The following is a 20,254-nucleotide window of genomic DNA, read 5'->3' on the forward strand; positions in this document are numbered from 1 at the left end:
TTTGACTTCTTCACTTTGCTTTACATTATTATTATCATTATTATTATTATTATTATTATTATTATTATTATTATGTTGTGAGGTATATACCTCTGAGGATGTCTGCCATAGATGTGGGAGACATCTATGGCAAGGAACTTTCCATGCAATGTTTTGTTGTGCCAGCTGTCAGCTCTAGTTTGTAGTGCGGTTTTCTTGTACTGGTTTTTTGTCTGCTGTGCTTTGAGGAGTTTCTGATTTTTGACTTCTTCACTTTGCTTTACATTGTTGTTATTGTTGTTATTATTATTATTATTATTATTATTATTATTATTATTATTATTATTATTATGTTGTGAGGTATATACAGTAGAGTCTCACTTATCCAAGCCTCTGGATAATCCAAGCCATTTTTGTAGTCAATGTTTTCAATATAGCGTGATATTTTGGTGCTAAATTCGTAAATACAGTAGTTACAACATAACATTACTGCGTATTGAACTGCCTTTTCTGTCAAATTTGTTGTAAAACATAATGTTTTGGTGCTTAATTTGTAAAATCATAACCTAATTTGATGTTTAATAGGCTTTTCCTTAATCCCTCCTTATTGTCCAAGATATTCGCTTATCCAAGCTTCTGCCGGTCCGTTTAGCTTGGATAAGTGAGACTCTACTGTACCTCTGAGGATGTCTGCCATAGATGTGGGAGACATCTATGGCAAGGAACTTTCCATGCAATGTTTCGTTGTGCCAGCTGTCAGCTCTAGTTTGTAGTGCGGTTTTCTTGTGCTGGTTTTTTGTCTGCTGTGCTTTGAGGAGTTTCTGATTTTTGACTTCTTCACTTTGCTTTACATTGTTGTTGTTGTTGTTGTTATTATTATTATTATTATTGTTATTATTATTATTATGTAGTGAGGTATAGACCTCTGAGGATGTCTGCCATAGATGTGGGAGACATCTATGGCAAGGAACTTTCCATGCAATGTTTTGTTGTGCCAGCTGTTAGCTCTAGTTTGTAGTGCGGTTTTCTTGTGCTGGTTTTTTGTCCGCTGTGCTTTGAGGAGTTTCTGATTTTTGATTTCTTCACTTTGCTTTACATTATTATTATTATTATCATTATTATTATTATTATTATTATTATGTTGTGAGGTATATACATCTGAGGATGTCTGCCATAGATGTGGGAGACATCTATGGCAAGGAACTTTCCATGCAATGTTTTGTTGTGCCAGCTGTCAGCTCTAGTTTGTAGTGCAGTTTTCTTGTGCTGGTTTTTTGTCTGCTGTGCTTTGAGGAGTTTCTGATTTTTGACTTCTTCACTTTGCTTTACATTATATTATTATTATTATTATTATTATTATTATTATTATTATTATTATGTTGTGAGGTATATACTGTACCTCTGAGGATGTCTGCCATAGATGTGGGAGACATCTATGGCAAGGAACTTTCCATGCAATGTTTTGTTGTGCCGGCTGTCAGCTCTAGTTTGTAGTGCGGTTTTCTTGTACTGGTTTTTTGTCTGCTGTGCTTTGAGGAGTTTCTGATTTTTGACTTCTTCACTTTGCTTTACATTATTATTATATTATTATTATTATGTTGTGAGGTATGTACCTCTAAGGATGTCTGCCATAGATGTGGGAGAAATCCTCCTGGAATATGGCCATACAGCCCGGAAAACTCACAGCAACCAAAGTGAGATTGTGGTTAACATGTGAGGAAAGAAGGAGTACCATGATATGGTTATGTTTCTGATGTTTTTCTGCTTCTCTCTATTCCTTGTGCATATTCTACTTTTTGAGCCGCGGTGAGGCCTTTAACTCCGCACCTATCCATTTCGGTAAATGGGTTGCTGATTGATAGTGGATTATGGATTCCAGGTGCCGATCGTGGCAGGTTTTCGGAGCTTTTCTGACTCTTTTCAGAAGGCGCGAACGCCGGCCCTTCCACTTCCTTTCAAGGAGACTTAATTTGCGCCTTGCGGCCGACTGGAATTGGCTGAACTGACCCGAGCAATGGGCATGAAATGGAGCTTGAAACGCGGAACTGAATTCCTTTTTTCTTCTTTTCAATTATTTGCTGCGAAATGTGCTTTTGCCTCCCTGAAACAAAGCGGCGGAAAGAAAAAAAAAACCTAGTAATTGCCTTGCTCAAAGGGAGAAAAAAAAGCCCCGTTTCTCGAAAGAATCGGAAAAATCTGTCATACATTTCTTCCATTTCTGTTTGGATGTTTTAATCTCGCCCAGGGTCGCGGCGAGTCAGAAACAACTCGAAAGGCGCACAACCATAAAATATGTGTAAAAGCCCATTGAGCAAATGGAAATGATTGTTGGCAAATGTCAAATTGGGGTGCCTTCTGGAAAGCGCTTCGTCGCCTGGGTTCAGGGGACAATCCATTTCCGTGAATATGTTTTTACTAAATGGGATTTTTCGCAGGCTGCATAAGTTTGTAAGAAGTTATCCAGAAGTAATGAAGGAAACGCTTGGAAGGGAGAGTGGAGTCAAGGTCGGGTTTCAAGCATTCATTCAAAAGCAATTAGTGCTTGGAAATAATTTTCATTAGAATAGGAAGACTCAAACCACTCAATAGCATAGATGAGTGTTGAATATTATAGGTTTACTAGCTATGCCCGACCACGCGTTGCTGTGGCTTATGGGAATCTTAGGAGTTTATTTTTCTTTTCTTTTTGTTGTATCAACCTAGAGGCGTGGATGAGGGGTTGTGCTGTCAATTTTCGAGGTTGTGGGGTGTTTAGTTTTGTTGTTTTGTTGGTCGCCGGGATTCCATCACTCTTTTATATATATACTAGCTTTGCCTGGCCACGCGTTGCTGTGGCAAAGTGGTGGTGGTATTGGTTAAAAAGTTGTTGTGTAATTTTTATTTGACGTTATTTGTATTTTTTAATTTTATTTATTATATTTTATTTTTTCTTGTATAACTTTTAGTTATTTTTTTGTTATTATGGTATTTTATTGTATTAATTTTTTTAGTGTTTTTAATTATTTTTTAGTGTTTTTTATTATTTTTTATTGGGTTGCTAGGAGACCAAGTTGGAGGAGCTTAGCCTTCTAACTGGCAGCAATTGGATGAAAGCAATTATTCCTCTCTCTCTAATTAGGACTTTATTTTTCTTTTCTTTTTGTTGTATCAACCTAGAGGCGTGGATGAGGGGTTGTGCTGTCAATTTTCGAGGTTGTGGGGTGTTTAGTTTTGTTGTTTTGTTGGTCGCCGGGATTCCATCACTCTTTTATATATATAGATATTATCCTGAGTGGAATGGAAAGTACTGTAAATTATAAATATAGGAATATGAGAATACTTGAAGTCTTCTTAATACAGGTTATTGCTGTTGGAGAGCCATTAAGAAATATTAACTTTTAGTTTTTTTATTTGAGCAGTGTGTCTTGTTGCTCAAACTGTTAATAATAATACAGTAGAGTCTCACTTATCCAAGCCTCGCTTATCCAAGGTTCTGGATTATCCAAGCCATTTTTGTAGTCAATGTTTTCAATACATCGTGATATTTTGGTGCTAAAATTTCCTCTCTTATCTAAGGTCCATCCTTCATATTGTTATTGATTTATTTTTCATCCACCTTTATATAACTCTCAAACATTGTCCAGTCTGTCATTTTAATTCCCTTTCCATTGCTCTGCTTCAGCATATATAGAAGAGTCTCACTTATCCAACATAAACGGGCCGGCAGAACGTTGGATAAGCGAATATGTTGGATAATAAGGAGAGATTAAGGAGAAGCCTATTAAACGCCAAATTAGATTATGATTTTACAAATTCAGCACCAAAACATCATGTTATACAACAAATTTGACAGAAAAAGTAGTTCAAGACGCAGTAATGCTATGTGGTAATTACTGTATTTACGAATTTAGCACCAAAATATCACAATATATTGAAAACATTGACTACAAAAATGCGTTGGATAATCCAGAACGTTGGATAAGCGAATGTTGGATAAGTGAGACTCTACTGTATGTCAGTTTGTCCATGTCCTTTATTTCCATAATTTTATCAATCCATTGTATCTTAGTAGGGATTGAATCTTGCTTCCAAAGTTTGGTAAACACCATTCTGCTTGCTGTCGCAACAAATGTAAACAACTTGTCCATATTTAATATAATAATTATTATTATTATTGACATAACGACATAGTATGACACAGCGAACAAGATAGATATGCTGGATTTCGTATCACAAAATCACAAGTCGAACACTTCCCAAGTGTCTAGGACTGTGTGATGTATTATTATTATTATTATTATTATTATTATTTTATTTTATTATGACACAGCAAACAAGATAGATATGCTGGATTTCGTATTCTCCTTATCAGCTTTTCCTTCAATTTTGTCAAGGAAATTTCCATGCAATGTTTTGTTGTGCCAGCTTTCAGCTCTAGTTTGTAGTGCAGTTTTCTTGTACTGGTTTTTTGTCTGCTGCGGCTATGGCTCTGGCTCACGAATGGGACCCTGAAGAAGTGTCTAGGACTGTGTGATGTATTTTCAGATGATGCGTGCAGATCCCAGTAGGGTGGCCTTTTGCAGTTGGCAGATCGTGATAATAATAATAATAATAATAATAATAATATTCACACTTGCCTCCAACAGACAAGAGTTCTTTCTCCCACCTTGGACATCATTCCACAGATATATAAACGCCACTTTCCTAGTTTCCAGACAGACCTCACAACCTCTGAGGATGCCTGACATAGATGTGGGCGAAACGTCAGAAGAGAATGCTTCTGGAACATGGAAAACTCACAGCAACCTATTAGTGGCTATGCTTTTTCTCTTAAAAGAGACTCAAAGTGGCAAAGAATGCCTATAAACACTTAAATGGTTTTACAAAAGTTCTTCTAAAAGTTGATTTTTTTTTTTTTGCTGGAAGAAAGGAATAATGATAGACTGGAAAAGAACTGGGCCTCGTCGGTCCCTAAAGCGGCAGACAAACAAAAAGTCACAGATTGTTTTCTGTGCGCGGCTTTATTTATCAGTTAAAGCATTGATCTCAATACCTTTAGAGGGAAAACAAGAGAAGAAAAAAACTTAAATGCACCCGATGGTTTTAAAATATTTAAAAACCAATTCGGAGCAACTCGGCGAAAGGAAACGTGGGTCAAGTTGGGAAAGCGGTTTGACTGGCAGGGGCTGGGAAATGGGGCTGAATTTATGCAGCCTTTCTTTCCCCCCCTTATTTTGCAGTAAAATGACGGGGCCGTTAAACTCAAATGGTGCGGGATGGATGTAAAAGGAGGGTCAGCCAGCCCTCCTCCGCTATTTCGGAGGCGGCGGCGGCGGCAGACGGGGAAGTTTTTCTCCCATTTCGATTAGGTCTCTCTCTCCTCCCCGAGCGAAATGAGTTTGCAGGGAGGCTGAGATTGTTTACGGCACTCTGGAGCTCCATTGTCCCCTCTTTTCAAGAAAGAAAAGATGCAACGGTCATCATCTTTCTCTGCCAAGGAGGCCGAGGAAGGTCTCTTACCGTTGGCCCCGCTGTCGGATTTTTAGGCGGAGGTTGTGGGTTTGCAGGAAAAGAAATAGGAATAGTATTGCAACTTGAGGTTGTTGTATGTGGGTTAAGGTATATTTGAATGTGTGAATGTTGTAGGTTGAGGTGGAATAATAATAATAATAATAATAATAATAATAATAATAATAATAATAATAATAATACATCACACACTCCTAGACACTTGGGAAGTGTTCGACTTGTGATTTTGTGAGACGAAATCCAGCATATCTATCTTGTTTGCTGTGTCATAATAAAATAATAATAATAATAATAATAATAATAATATATTTTCATCTGAAAATACATCACACACTCCTAGACACTTGGGAAGTGTTCGACTTGTGATTTTGTGAGACGAAATCCAGCATATCTATCTTGTTTGCTGTGTCATACAATATAATAATAATAATAATAATAATAATAATAATAATATATTTTCATCTGAAAATACATCACACACTCCTAGACACTTGGGAAGTGTTCGACTTGTGGCTTTGTGATACAAAATCCAGCATGTCTATCTTGTTTGCTGTGTCATAATAAAATAATAATAATAATAATAATAATAATAATAATAATAATAATACATCACACAGTCCTAGACACTTGGGAAGTGCTTGACTTGTGATTTTGTGAAACAAAATCCAGCATGTCTATCTTGTTTGCTGTGTCATAATAAAATAATAATAATAATAATAATAATAATAATAATAATAATAATACATCACACAGTCCTAGACACTTGGGAAGTGTCCGACTTGTGATTTTGTGATACGAAATCCAGCATATCTATCTTTGCTGTGTCATAATAAAATAATAAGTTCGACTTGTGATTTTTTGAAACGAAATCCAGCATGTTTATCTTGTTTGCTGTGTCATAATAAAATAATAATAATAATAATAATAATAATAATAATAATAATAATAATAATCATAATAATAAGGTTTGGATCATTGAAGTCGAACACTTCCCAAGTGTCTAGGACTGTGTGATGTATTTTCGGATGATGCTGCAGATCCCAGTCAGGTGGCCTTTTGCAGCTGGCAGATCGTAATTTTGTCAATGTCTATTGTTTCCAAATGCCAACTGAGATCTTTTGGCACAGCACCCAGTGTGCCCATCACCACCGGGACCACCTGTACTGGTTTCTGCCAGAGTCTTTGAAGTTCAGTCTTGAGGTCCTGATAGCGACTGAGTTTTTCCTGTTGTTTTTCGTCAATGCAACTGTCACCGACATCCATGATCCAAACCTTTTTCTTTTCCACAACTGTGAGGTCTGGTGTGTTGTGTTCCAGAACTTTGTCAGTCTGGATTCGGAAGTCCCACTGTATCTTTGTGTGCTCATTTTCCAAGACTTTTGCAGGTTTGTGATCCCACCAGTTCTTTGCTGCTGGGAGGTGGGACTTGAGGCATAAGTTCCAATTGATCATTTGGGCCACAGAGTTGTGCCTCTGTTTGTAGTCTGTCTCGAGTATGGATATACAGTAATTAAAAAAATAAAATAGATATTTCATCCCGTTGTGATGCTATTGACAGAATGGGAATGGACGGACCCTCTTCGGCTATGTTTCCTCTTTGGCAAGGGGCTCGATGGCGCTTTCTATCGTGTGCTCTGTTTGCTCTCAAACTAAATTCCGACTCATTTTGGGGTCAAAAGGGAATAAGAGCCGTTGAGAGAAGAAGCCGTCCTCATTGCGTCTAGGTCGATTGTGGTGCCGCTTGCCGTCTCTGCCTCCGCCGCGCGCCGTAATTGAAGTGGGCTCCAACCGGTTGTTAGCACTGAATGGCCCATTTTGGGGTAATGGTCGCCGAGGGCTGCGCTTGCATGAACAAAGTGAGTTACGTTCTGCGGAGGGAGACCTTGGCTTGTGTCTTTGTGCGCTGTTCGCTCCAGAGTTTTTGTCGGGCAAACTACCGTATTTTCCCTAGAGTCTCGTGCGCCAACAAACCAACAAACCATGGTTAGTGTAATCACTAATAGTGGATCTTCTTGTGATGGAATGGGCTGAACATAGGGATCCGGGACCATAGTTTGTTGTGATACGTGAACCTGCTTTGTGTATATATTGACCTTGGCTTGTTCTGAACAAACCATTATTTATTTATTTATTTATTACAATATTTATATCCCGCCCTTCTCACCCAACAGGGGACTCAGGGCGGCTTACAATAAAACAGACATATAAAAACAGTACAATACACTATAAATCAGTTAAAAAATTAACTTATTGTGATTCCTTTGGTTTGCAGAAACCAACAAACCATGGTTAGTGTAATTACTAATAGTGGATCTTCTTGTGATGGAAAGGGCTGAACGTAGGGATCCAATACAGTTGTCCCATCGTTTGTTGTGGCACCTGGATCCTCTTGGCTTGTTCTGAACAAACCATTATTGTGATTCTTTTGCGTTGCAGAAACCATGGTTAGTGTAATCACTAATAGTGGGTCTTCTTGTGACGGTAAGGGCTGAGCGTAGTGATCCAATACAGTTGTCCCATCGTTTGTTGTGGCACCTGGATCCTCTTGGCTTGTTCTGAACAAACTATTATTGTGATTCTTTTGCGTTGTAGAAACCAACAAACCATGGTTAGTGTAATCACTAATAGTGGATCTTCTTGTGATGGAATGGGCAGAGCATAGGGATCCGGGACCATAGTTTGTTGTGATAAGTGAACCTGCTTTGTGTATATATTAACCTTGGCTTATTCTGAACAAACCATTATTGTGATTCTTCTGCATTGTAGAAACCAACAAACCATGGTTAGTGTAATCACTAATAGTGGATCTTCTTGTGATGGAATGGGCTGAACATAGGGATCCGGGACTATAGTTTGTTGTGATATCTGAACCTGCTTTGTGTGTGTGTGTTAACCATGGATTGTTTTGAACAAACCCATCATTACAATGCCTTGGGTTTCCAGAAACCAACAAACCATAGATAGTTAGTGTAATCACTAATAGTGGATCTTCTTGTGATGGAAAGGGCTGAACGTAGGGATCCAATACAGTTGTCCCATTGTTTGTTGTGGCACCTGGATCCTCTTGGCTTGTTCTGAACAAACCATTATTGTGATTCTTCTGCGTTGCAGAAACCAACAAACCATGATTAGTGTAATCACTAATAGTGCATCTTCTTGTGATGGAATGGGCAGAACATAAGGATTCGGGACCATAGTTTGTTGTGATACGTGAACCAGCTGTGTGTATTTGTTACCTTGGCTTGTTCCGAACAAACAATTACTGTGATTCCTTTGGTTTGCCGAAGCCAACAAACCATGGTTAGTGTAATCACTAATAGTGGGTCTTGTTGTGATGGAATGGGCAGAGCATAGGGATCCGGGACTATAGTTTGTTGTGATATCTGAACCTGCTTTGTGTGTGTGTGTTAACCATGGATTGTTCTGAACAAACTATTATTGTGATTCTTCTGCGTTGTAGAAACCAACAAACCATGGTTAGTGTAATTACTAATAGTGGATCTTCTTGTGATGGAAAGGGCTGAACGTAGGGATCCAATACAGTTGTCCCTTCATTTGTTGTGGCACCTGGATCCTCTTGGCTTGTTCTGAACAAACCATTATTGTGATTCTTTTGCGTTGCTGAAACCAACAAACCATGGTTAGTGTAATCACTAATAGTGGGTCTTCTTGTGATGGAATGGGCAGAACATAGGCATTCAGGACCATAGTTTGTTGTGATACGTGAACCTGCTGTGTGTATATATTAACCTTGACTTATTCTGAACAAACCATTATTGTGATTCTTCTGTATTGTAGAAACAAACAAACCATGGTTAGTGTAATCACTAATAGTGGATCTTCTTGTGATGGAATGGGCTGAACATAGGGATCCGGGACCATAGTTTGTTGTGATACGTGAACCTGCTTTGTGTATATATTGACCTTGGCTTGTTCTGAAGAAACCATTATTGTGATGGTTAGCGTAATGACTAATGCTAGATCTTCTTGTGATGGAAAGGGCTGAACGTAGGGATCCGATACAGTTGTCCCATTGTTTGTTGTGGCACCTGGGTCCTCTTGGCTTATTCTGAACTGACCGTTATTGTGATTCTTTTGCGTTGCAGAAACCAACAAACCATGGTTAGTGTAATCACTAATAGTGGATCTTCTTGTGATGGTAAGGGATGAACATAGGGATCTGGGGCCATAGTTTGTTGTGATACGTGAACCTGCTTTGTGTATATATTAACCTTGGCTTGTTCTGAACAAACCATTATTGTGATTCCTTTGGTTTGCAGAAGCCAACAAACCATGGTTAGCGTAACGACTAATGCTAGATCTTCTTGCGATAGTTAGTGTAATCACTAATAGTGGATCTTCCTGTGATGGTAAGGGATGAACATAGGGATCTGGGGCCATAGTTTGTTGTGATACGTGAACCTGCTTTGTGTATATATTAACCTTGGCTTGTTCTGAACAAACCATTATTGTGATTCCTTTGGTTTGCAGAATCCAACAAACCATGGTTAGCGTAACGACTAATGCTAGATCTTCTTGCGATAGTTAGTGTAATCACTAATAGTGGATCTTCTTGTGATGGTAAGGGCTGAACATAGGGATCCAATACAGTTGTCCCATCATTTTATTGTGGCACCTGGATCCTCTTGGCTTGTTCTGAACAAACCATTATTGTGATTCTTTTGTGTTGCAGAAACCAGCAAACCATGGTTAGTCTAATAACAAGCTCTGGATCTTTTTGTGACGGTAGGGGCATAACATAGGGATCCGGGACCATAGTTTGTGAGCCCGATTTGTGTCCACCTAGATGGTGGCACCTGTTGAATGTCCAGATCGGTGACGTTGTGTTTCCCTTCGCGTCTCCTTTCTGTCGGTCTCCTTCTCTTCTTGCATCTCCGATCCCGTGACGCCGTTTCCGGAGAGGATCCCGGCGCTCTTAGCGGGAAGGGGCTCCTAAGGGAGAGATCACGGGACGGCGGCCTCGGTTAGAAATGTGATTAAACGCAAAACTCATGGTGACGACACGGCTCTTTAACCGCCCTATTCCTTTGACAGGTCTCCGTGTAAGTTGGCTCCATGGAGCACAGATAAGAGAGACCCAGAGAAGTATGTTGCAAGTCCCCTTCCCTCTCTTTATCTCTCCATCTCTCTTTCCTCTCCCGCTTAGATTAAACCTTCCCCGAATCTCTTGTGTCTTCCTTCTTGGCTGCTCCTTCTCTTTTAATTGTGTACCAATCCGCTTGATCCTCCTTTTTAAATATATATATCTATCTATATAAAAAATAACTGTGCCCGGCCACGCGTTGCTGTGGCGAAGTATGGTGAGACTGTACTGTATATATTGATAATCTTATATTATCTGCTTAAAACTGGATTATATGAGCCCCTTCTTCATAGCTGTATAAAATGCACACTGAAGTGGATTATATGGCAGTGTGGAGTCAAGATAATCCAGTTCAAAGCAGATAATATAAGATTCTAAATGGGTTATATAGCTGTGTGGAAGGGCCTTGAGTCTACACTGCCATATAATCCAGTGCAAATTAGATAATATGTGGAAGAGGCCTAAGTGAGGCCTGCCTGTCCCCTGGGCTGAGTAGGTTGCTAGGAGACCAAGTGGGCGGAGCTTAGCCTTCTAACTGGCAGCAATTGGATAAAAGAGATAAGCAAACACTATAAAGGTTCAAAACATAAAAAGAGATGTGACATGTAAAGGCCACAGAAATAGTCAGGCCTTTCTGAGTATAGAGCTATCTTCTTTCTATGTGAAAAAGATAAGCAAATACTATAAAGGTTCAAAACATAAAATGTGCTATGTAATTTAGAGCATCATGTACAAACATAATAACCTGAGAGTTAACAACAATAATGAAAATAATAAGTACAGTCAACTGTTGTAATTCATAGTAGTATCTTCCAGACTGTAATGTTTAAAGGAAAAACAATTATTCCTCTCCCTCTAATTAGGACTTTATTTTTCTTTTCTTTTTGTTGTATGAACGCAGAGGCACGGATGAGGGGTTCTGTTGTCAGATTTCGAGGTTGGGGGGCCTATAGTTTTGTTGTTTTGTCTGGTGCCCTGATCCCATCACTCTTTTATATATATAGATAGATAGATGTAGGACTGAGTAAACAACAAAACCACTGAACCAAATCACACCAAACTTGGCCGCAAAAGACATAGTCATCCAATCTATGTCTTTCAAACAAAAAAACCTAGAAAAATAAAGTCCAAATTAGAGGACGAGGAAGAGCCGTTTCCCCCCCCCCCCCCCGGCTGCCGGTCAGAAGGGTATCACCAAACATTTAAATATAAAAGGGTAATGAAATTTCGGCCTAGGACAAAACAACAAAACTACACATCCCAGAAACACTAAACTTGGCAGCACAACCCCTCATCCATGCCTCTACGTTCATACAACAAAAAGCTCCAGTTACTCCAGAAAACGGCCAGACTTTGAGACTGAAAGGCTATTCACTGCTATTCTACCTGGCCAACAAAGGATTCCCATAAGCCACAGCAACGCGTGGCCGGGCACAGCTAGTGTGTATATGTGTATATATATATATATATATTTGGGGCGACTGCTTCCCAGCGTGAGGGCGAAGCGGATCAATTTCCTCTCCGGCGTTTCAGCTGGACACCTTTTGCTCCGAGGCTCTTGTTGATCGAGAAAATCCCCCTCCTGTTCCAGCCACTCGAACCCAAATTGCTGTTTATTTTGTTTTTGCTCCGCTTCTCCTCTTTATGAGTATTTTTCCTCCCTCTTCTATCGAGATGAAGTTAGTTTATCCGGGGCTAATGCTTTGATTTTTCTTTCTTCTCTCTTCCCTGCCCGCAGTAGGTAACCAGTTAGGGGCCCTGGTACATCAAAGGTAAGCAGTAGGTTACGTTTTATTATTTATTGATCAATTCTAATTGTTTATTGATCTGCCATCTGTACCGGAGAGCTCGGCTTTCCCGACCAAAGTTCTTTCCTTCCGTCTAAGGAACGGAGAAATAAACCGAGGCCTTGGCTCTGAGTTTTCCGATCTCCGCTTTCTTTCTTTATGCTTCAATATATTGCCCAAAAATATGCTTTTTGGAGAATACAAAGCCACATTGAGGTCAACTTCGGCCTGAGATTTGAAGGCCCGTGAATGGGATTTTTTGAAAAAATAGGAATACGTATCCAAAGTCAAACAGAGATGGGTTGCTGTTTGAACAGTGCAATAATAATATTAATAATACTAATACTTACGTGTATGTGTGTAAAAGTCAGTAAATATATATATTTAATTCTTTACTAGATTTATGGGTATAAATGTAGTAAAGAAATAAATATATATATTTACTGACTTTTACACACATAAGTATTAGTATTATACTAAGGGGACTCAGAGTGGCTTACAAGTTATACGTACATATAATAATAATAATAATAATAATAATAATAATAATAATAATAATAATAATAATACTTATGTGTATGTGTGTAAAAGTCAGTATATATATATATATATATTTCTTTATTACATTTATACCCCGCTCTCTCTCACCCCAAAGGGGACTCAGAGCGACTTACAAGTTATATGTACATACAATAATAATAATAATAATAATAATAATAATAATAATACTATGTGTGTGTGTAAAAGTCAGTAAATATATATATTTATTATTTATTTCTTTACTACATTTATACCCCGCCCTCCCTCACCCCAGCACAATACTGGCATTAAATTACTATATTGTACTATATCAATATATTGTAATATTATTAGTAATATTACATGTAATATATAATGTATAATTAATATTATTATATTAATTAGTATTATCATATTACAATATAATATTATATGTATATACATTATATTATTATATGATAATACCAATAATATTATATTATTATATGATAATACCAATAAAATTATATTATATGATAATACCAATAATATTATATTATTATTTATTATTATTTATTTATTATTTAAACTTATATGCCGCCACTCCCCTAGGGCTCGGGGCGGCTTACAAGAAAGGCTAAAATCTAACAATTTAAAAACATCTTTAAAATATCTTTTTTAAAAAAATCTCAATTATTATATGATAATACCAATAATATTATATTATTATATGATAATACCAATAAGATTATATTATTATATGATAATACCAATAATATTATATTATTATATGATAATACCAATAATGTTATATTATTATATAATAATTCCAATAATGTTATATTATTATATGATAATACCAATAATATTATATTATTATATGATAATACCAATAATGTTATATTATTATATAATAATACCAATAATGTTATATTATTATATGATAATACCAATAATATTGTATTATATGATAATACCAATTATATTATATGATAATACCAATAAGATTATATAATTATATGACAATACCAATAAGATTATATTATTATATGACAATACCAATAATATTATATTATTATATGATAATACCAATAATATTATATTATTACATGACAATACCAATAATATTATATTATATGATAATACCAATAATATTATATTATTATATGATCATACCAATAATATTATATTATTATATAATAACACCAATAATAATAATAGAGAAAAATAATAAATGTACCATAAATACTCGTGTATAAGCCGACCAGGACCCTCACCCGAGTATAAGCCGATGGGGGCTTTTTCAGTCCTAAAAAAGGGCTGAAAAACTCGGCTTATACTTGAGTATATACAATATGTAGATACACCCTGAGATACCTGATAATGTTTTTTCAGAGAATAATATCATTTATTATTCTGTCGTCGTTTCCGGTCGGGACAGAGTGAGCCGTGCCTCACATTCCCATTTGAGTTGAGTCTTAAATCATCTCCAAATCTTTATTAATATTACATAGAATGGGGACGGTTTTGCAAAAACGCTGGGCTACTTTCCTTTAATTTTTTGGAAATTTCTCCGGCATTACCGGAACGTAATGCGCTTTCCGTTTTTCTCTTTTTTTTTTAGGGCAGTAATAACAGAAGAATTCAAAGTGCCTGACAAAATGGTTGGATTCAGTGAGTACATTTCCCGCTCCGAGCTTCTCGAAATGCTTATATTCTCTCGGAAACGACTTTCGCATTATGACGGGGGGAGCGTAATGGGCACGGGGTCTCTTTAACGCTGCGCAATTTTGAAGGGAAACGGTTTTCCTTGGCTCGACTTTGAGAAATCAATCAAATCGGGGATGATTTGGTTAGTTCTCCCGATTTCGAGCGTCTTCCCCTTCGCTTTGCGGAGACGAAGACTTGAAAGTTAAGACGGAGTTTTCCTTTTATGTGTTGGAAAAGTTTTCTAAAACGTGAATGTAAACATTGGGTTGTTGTGTTTCTTTGCAGTCATCGGCAGGGGAGGAGAGCAGATCTCCAGGATTCAAGCAGAGTCGGGCTGCAAAATCCAAATTGCGCCAGGTAAGACCACGGTTCTTTCTAATTAATCAAACGAAGGCAACAATTGTGTTGTTAAAGTCCGAAGTATGGAACCTTGCGCAGATGAAGAAGCCTTAGCATTGAACGGTTGTGTTGTTAAAGGGCGAAGTATGGAACCCTGCGCAGACGGGGAAGCCTTAGCATTGAACGGTTGTGTTGTTAAAGTACGAAGTATGGAACCCTGTGCAGACAGGGAAGCCTTAGCATTGAATGGTTGTGTTGTTAAAGGGCGAAGTATGGAACCCTGCGCAGATGGGGAAGCCTTAGCATTGAATGGTTGTGTTGTTAAAGGGCGAAGTATGGAACCCTGCGCAGACGGGGAAGCCTTAGCATTGGACGGTTGTGTTGTTAAAGGGCGAAGTATGGAACCCTGCGCAGACGGAGAAGCCTTAGATTGAACGGTTGTGTTGTTAAAGTGCAAAGTATAGAATCCTGCGCAGACGGGAAGCCTTAGCATTGAATGGTTGTGTTGTTAAAGGGCGAAATATGGAACCCTGCGCAGATGGAGAAGCCTTAGCATTGAATGGTTGTGTTGTTAAAGGGCGAAGTATGGAACCCTGCGCAGACGGTGAAGCCTTAGCATTGAACGGTTGTGTTGTTAAAGTACGAAGTATGGAACCCTGCGCAGACTGGGAAGCCTTAGCATTGAACGGTTGTGTTGTTATACTAATACTATATAATATTAATAAATACTAATAAATACAGTAAAATAATAAATGTAATAACAATAATGTCAGAGTGAAATAATACATATATTAATAATAAAAATAAAATAAATGTAGTAGTTACAATGATAATAGAGTAAAATAATAAATGTAGTAATACTAATAAATACAGTAAAATAATAAATGTAATAATAATGTCAGAGTGAAATAATACATATATTAATAATAAAAATAGAGTAAAATGTAGTAGTTACAATAATAATAGAATAAAATAATAAATATAATAACAATAATAGAGTAAAATAATAAATGTAGTAATACTAATAAATACAGTAAAATAATAAATGTAGTAATAATGTCAGAGTGAAATAATACATATATTAATAATAAAAATAAGTAAAATAAATGTAGTAGTTACAATAATAATAGAGTAAAATAATAAATATAATAACAATAATAGAGTAAAATAATAAATGTAGTAATACTAATAAATACAGTAAAATAATAAATGTAGTAATAATGTCAGAGTGAAATAATACATATATTAATAATAAAAATAGAGTAAAATAAATGTAGTAGTTACAGTAACAATAAAGTAAAATAAATATAATAACAATAATAGAGTAAAATAATAAATGTAGTAATACTAATAAATACAGTAAAATAATAAATATAATAACAATAATAGAGTAAAATAATAAATGTAGTAATACTAATAAATACAGTAAAATAATAAATGTAATAATAATGTCAGAGTGAAATAATACATATATTAATAATAAAATTAGGTAAAATAAATGTAGTAGTTACAGTAACAATAGAGTAAAATAATAAATATAATAACAATAATAGAGTAAAATAATAAATATAATAACAATAATAGAGTAAAATAATAAATGTAACAATACCAATAATAATAGAGAAAAATAATAAATGTACCATATATACTCGAGTATAAGCCAACCCAAATATAAGCTAACCAGGACCCTCACCCGAGTATAAGCCGAGGGGGGCTTTTTTACTCCCGAAAAATGGCTGAAAAACCCAGATTATACTCGAGTATATACGATAAATGTTTGTAATAATAATAATCATCATAATCATTTGTGATTAATGCAGCATTACACAACTGGGATTCCGTGCTGTAAACGACTGAGTCCTCTGAGCCTAGATTTCATGACAGCCTGTTTCAAGGAATACATTAGTGCAAGAAATAAAGTGACCTATTTGAAAACAAGGAGGGTTCGGTTCTTATTTTCTTTTATTCTGATTTTCTGTTCTTCCTTTGCAGACGGCGGAGGGATGCCGGAGCGGCCCTGCGTCCTGACCGGAACGCCAGAGAGCATTGAGTGAGTTCCCGAGAAAGCAAATGCTTCCTCTTCTCTTTTCCTCTTTTTCTTCATTTTTGTAAATAATACAACCATATTATTTTACTACAAAGAAAAGCCTCCCAAGGAAGAGGGACCGTCAATATAAACAAGTGTGCCTGCAGCTTAGTAGGGCTCAGTGTTAGTAAGTCTCAGTATGAGAAGGCCTCAGTGTGAGGTAGGCCTCAGTGTGAGAAGCTCTGGTGAGAGAAGCCCAAGGTTGAAAGCCTCATGTGTAAAGCTCCAGTGTGAAGGCTGCTGTGTGTAAAGCTACTGTGTGGAACTCCAGTGTGAAGGCTGCTGTGTGTAAAGCTCCAGTGTGAAGCTCCAGTGTAAGTTCGGTGTGAGAGGAGGCTCTGTGAGAGTGAAGCATGAGAAAGAAGCCCAGCATGGAAGCAAAGAAGGAAGTGCAAAGAACTTTATTTGTGTTATGGAAATCTTATTTTTGTAAATAGTGCAACCATATTATTTTACTACAAAGAAAAGTCTCCAAAGGAAGAGATACCATCAATATAAGCAGGTTTGCCTGCAGCTTAGTAGGGCTCAGTGTTAGTAAGTCTCAGTATGAGAAGGCCTCAGTGTGAGGTAGGCCTCGGTGTGAGAAGGCCTGTTGTGAGAAGCTTGGTGAGAGAAGCCTCAGATTGAAAGCTTTGTGTGTAAAGTTATTGTGTGAAGCTCCAGTGTGAAGGCTGCTGTGTGTAAAGCTCCTGTGTGAAGGCTGCTGTGTGTAAAGCTCCTGTGTGAAGCTCCAGTGTGAAGGCTGCTGTGTGTAAAGCTCCTGTGTGAAACTCCTGTGTGAAGGTTGCTGTGTGTAAAGCTGCTGTGTGAAGCTCCAGTGTGAAGGCTGCTGTGTGTAAAGCTACTGTGTGAAGCTCCAGTGTGAAGGCTGCTGTGTGTAAAGCTACTGTGTAAAGCTCCAGTGTGAAGGCTGCTATGTGTAAAGCTACTGTGTGAAGCTCCAGTGTGAAGGCTGCTATGTGTAAAGCTACTGTGTGAAGCTCCAGTGTGAAGGCTGCTATGTGTAAAGCTACTGTGTAAAGCTCCAGTGTGAAGGCTGCTGTATGTAAAGCTACTGTGTAAAGCTCCTGTGTGAAGCTCCAGTGTGAAGGCTGCTGTGTGTAAAGCTACTGTGTAAAGCTACTGTGTGAAGGCTGCTGTGTGTGAAGCTCCAGTGTGAAGGCTGCTGTGTAAAGCTCCTGTGTGAAGGCTGCTGTGTGAAAAGCTGCTGTGTGAAGCTCCAGTGTGAAGGCTGCTGTGTGTAAAGCTCCTGTGTGAAGCTCCAGTGTGAAGGCTGCTGTGTGTAAAGCTCCTGTGTGAAGGCTGCTGTGTAAGTCCGGTGTGAGAGGAGGCTCTGTGAGAGTGAAGCTGTTTATCTGCATGAGAAAGAAGCCCAGCGTGGAAGCAAAGAGATATAAAGAACTTTATTTGTGTTATGGAAACCTTGTTTTTGTAAATAGTGCAACCATATTATTTTGCTACTGGTGCTGGGTCACGCTGCTGCTAATAAGTAGCTGTACATTTATGGGGAGGGTCTTTTGTTAATAAGCCCACTTGCCCAAGATGCTTTTTTTTTTCCTGAGGGTGTCTTTCTCTCTGTCTGTTTTCCTCCCCATCCCCAAAAAGGCAAGCCAAGCGTCTGCTGGGCCAGATTGTGGACCGCTGCCGGAACGGGCCGGGCTTCCACAACGACGTGGACGGGAACAGCACCATCCAGGAGATCCTCATCCCGGCCTCCAAGGTGGGCCTGGTCATCGGCAAAGGCGGCGAGACGATAAAGCAGCTGCAGGTAGGTGGGCGGGGCAACACATAATAATAGTTCTAGTTATATATCATAGATCTATATATAACCTATATATCTATAGCTGTCTATATCTATTATCTCTCTCTTTGTATATATAGAAAGAGATATATTCATATTCATAGTTCTAGTTATGTATCATATCCTTTTGTGTGTGTGTGTGTGTATCTATATATATATATCCGTTTTCAACCCTGGTTGCTGGTCAGAAGGGTAGGCCCCTCCCCTTTAGATTTGCATCATATGAGCCCAAGCCAATGGCAATAACTCAATGCTATGGGACGTGGTGCTGTGAATTAAACCTGAGCTTGCTGACCAAAAGGTTGGCGGTTTGAATCCAGGGACTGGGGTGAGCTCCCGCTGCTAGCCCCAGCTTCTGCCAACCTGGCAGTTCGAAAACATGCCCATGTGAGTAGATCAATAGGTACCGCTCTGGCAGGAAGGTGATGGTGCTTCACGCAGTCATGCCAGTGGCCACATGACTTTGGAGAAATTTCATTACCCTTTTATATATATATAAGACATTACCCTTTTATATATATAGATATACTAGCTGTGCCCGGCCACGCGTTGCTGTGGCAAAGTGGTGGTGGTATTGGTTAAAAATTGTTGTGTAATTTTTATTTGACGTTATTTGCAATTTTTTATTAATTTTATTGTAAGTTATATTTTTATTTATTATATTTTATTATTTTCTTGTATTATTTTTAGTTATTTTCTGTTATTATAGTATTTTATTGTATTAATTTTTTTAGTGTTTTTAATTATTTTTTTTAGTGTTTTTTATTATTTTTATTGGGTTGCTAGGAGACCAAGTTGGAGGAGCTTAGCCTTCTAACTGGCAGCAATTGGATAAAAGCAATTACAGTAGAGTCTCACTTATCCAACACTCGCTTATCCAACGTTCTGGATTATCCAACGCATTTTTGTAGTCAATGTTTTCAATATATCATGATATTTTGGTGCTAAATTCATAAATACAGTAATTACTACCTAACATTACTGCATATTGAACTATTTTTTCTGTCAAATTTATTGTATAACATGATGTTTTGGTGCTGAATTTGTAAAATCATAATCTAATTTGATGTTTATTAGGCTTTTCCTTAATGCCTCTTTATTATCCAACATATTCGCTTATCCAACATTCTGCCGGCCCATTTATGTTGGATAAGTGAGACTCTACTGTATTCCTCTCTCTCTAATTAGGACTTTATTTTTCTTTTCTTTTTGTTGTATCAACCTAGAGGCGTGGATGATGGGTTGTGTTGTCAAATTTCAAGGTTGGGGGGCCTGTAGTTTTGTTGTTTTGTGCGTCGCCGTGATGCCATCACTCTTTTATATATATAGATAAATGTAATGTGCATAATTCCCATGGACTAAACAACAAAACCGCTGGACCAAATGACACCAAATTTGGCCACAAAAGACATAGTCATCCAATCTATGTCTTTCAATCAAAT

At 37.5% G+C, this 20,254-nt stretch overlaps 1 protein-coding gene across 2 annotated transcripts in view; it reads left to right on the forward strand.

The window, feature by feature from the left end:
• Positions 1 to 20,254, forward strand: part of fubp3 (far upstream element binding protein 3) — a 59,543-nt gene that overhangs the window by 14,556 nt on the left and 24,733 nt on the right. The window contains exons 3-8 of one of the 2 annotated variants that reach the window (XM_062959043.1): positions 10,543 to 10,593; positions 12,330 to 12,363; positions 14,501 to 14,550; positions 14,872 to 14,943; positions 16,918 to 16,975; positions 18,617 to 18,779. In XM_062959043.1, the coding sequence (XP_062815113.1) occupies positions 10,543 to 10,593; positions 12,330 to 12,363; positions 14,501 to 14,550; positions 14,872 to 14,943; positions 16,918 to 16,975; positions 18,617 to 18,779 (428 nt within the window). The remainder of the gene's footprint in view (positions 1 to 10,542; positions 10,594 to 12,329; positions 12,364 to 14,500; positions 14,551 to 14,871; positions 14,944 to 16,917; positions 16,976 to 18,616; positions 18,780 to 20,254) is intronic. The other variant, XM_062959044.1, reaches the window with a different exon arrangement.

The sequence above is a fragment of the Anolis carolinensis genome, unplaced genomic scaffold (assembly GCF_035594765.1).
Source record: "Anolis carolinensis isolate JA03-04 unplaced genomic scaffold, rAnoCar3.1.pri scaffold_7, whole genome shotgun sequence".
NCBI lineage: Eukaryota > Metazoa > Chordata > Lepidosauria > Squamata > Dactyloidae > Anolis > Anolis carolinensis.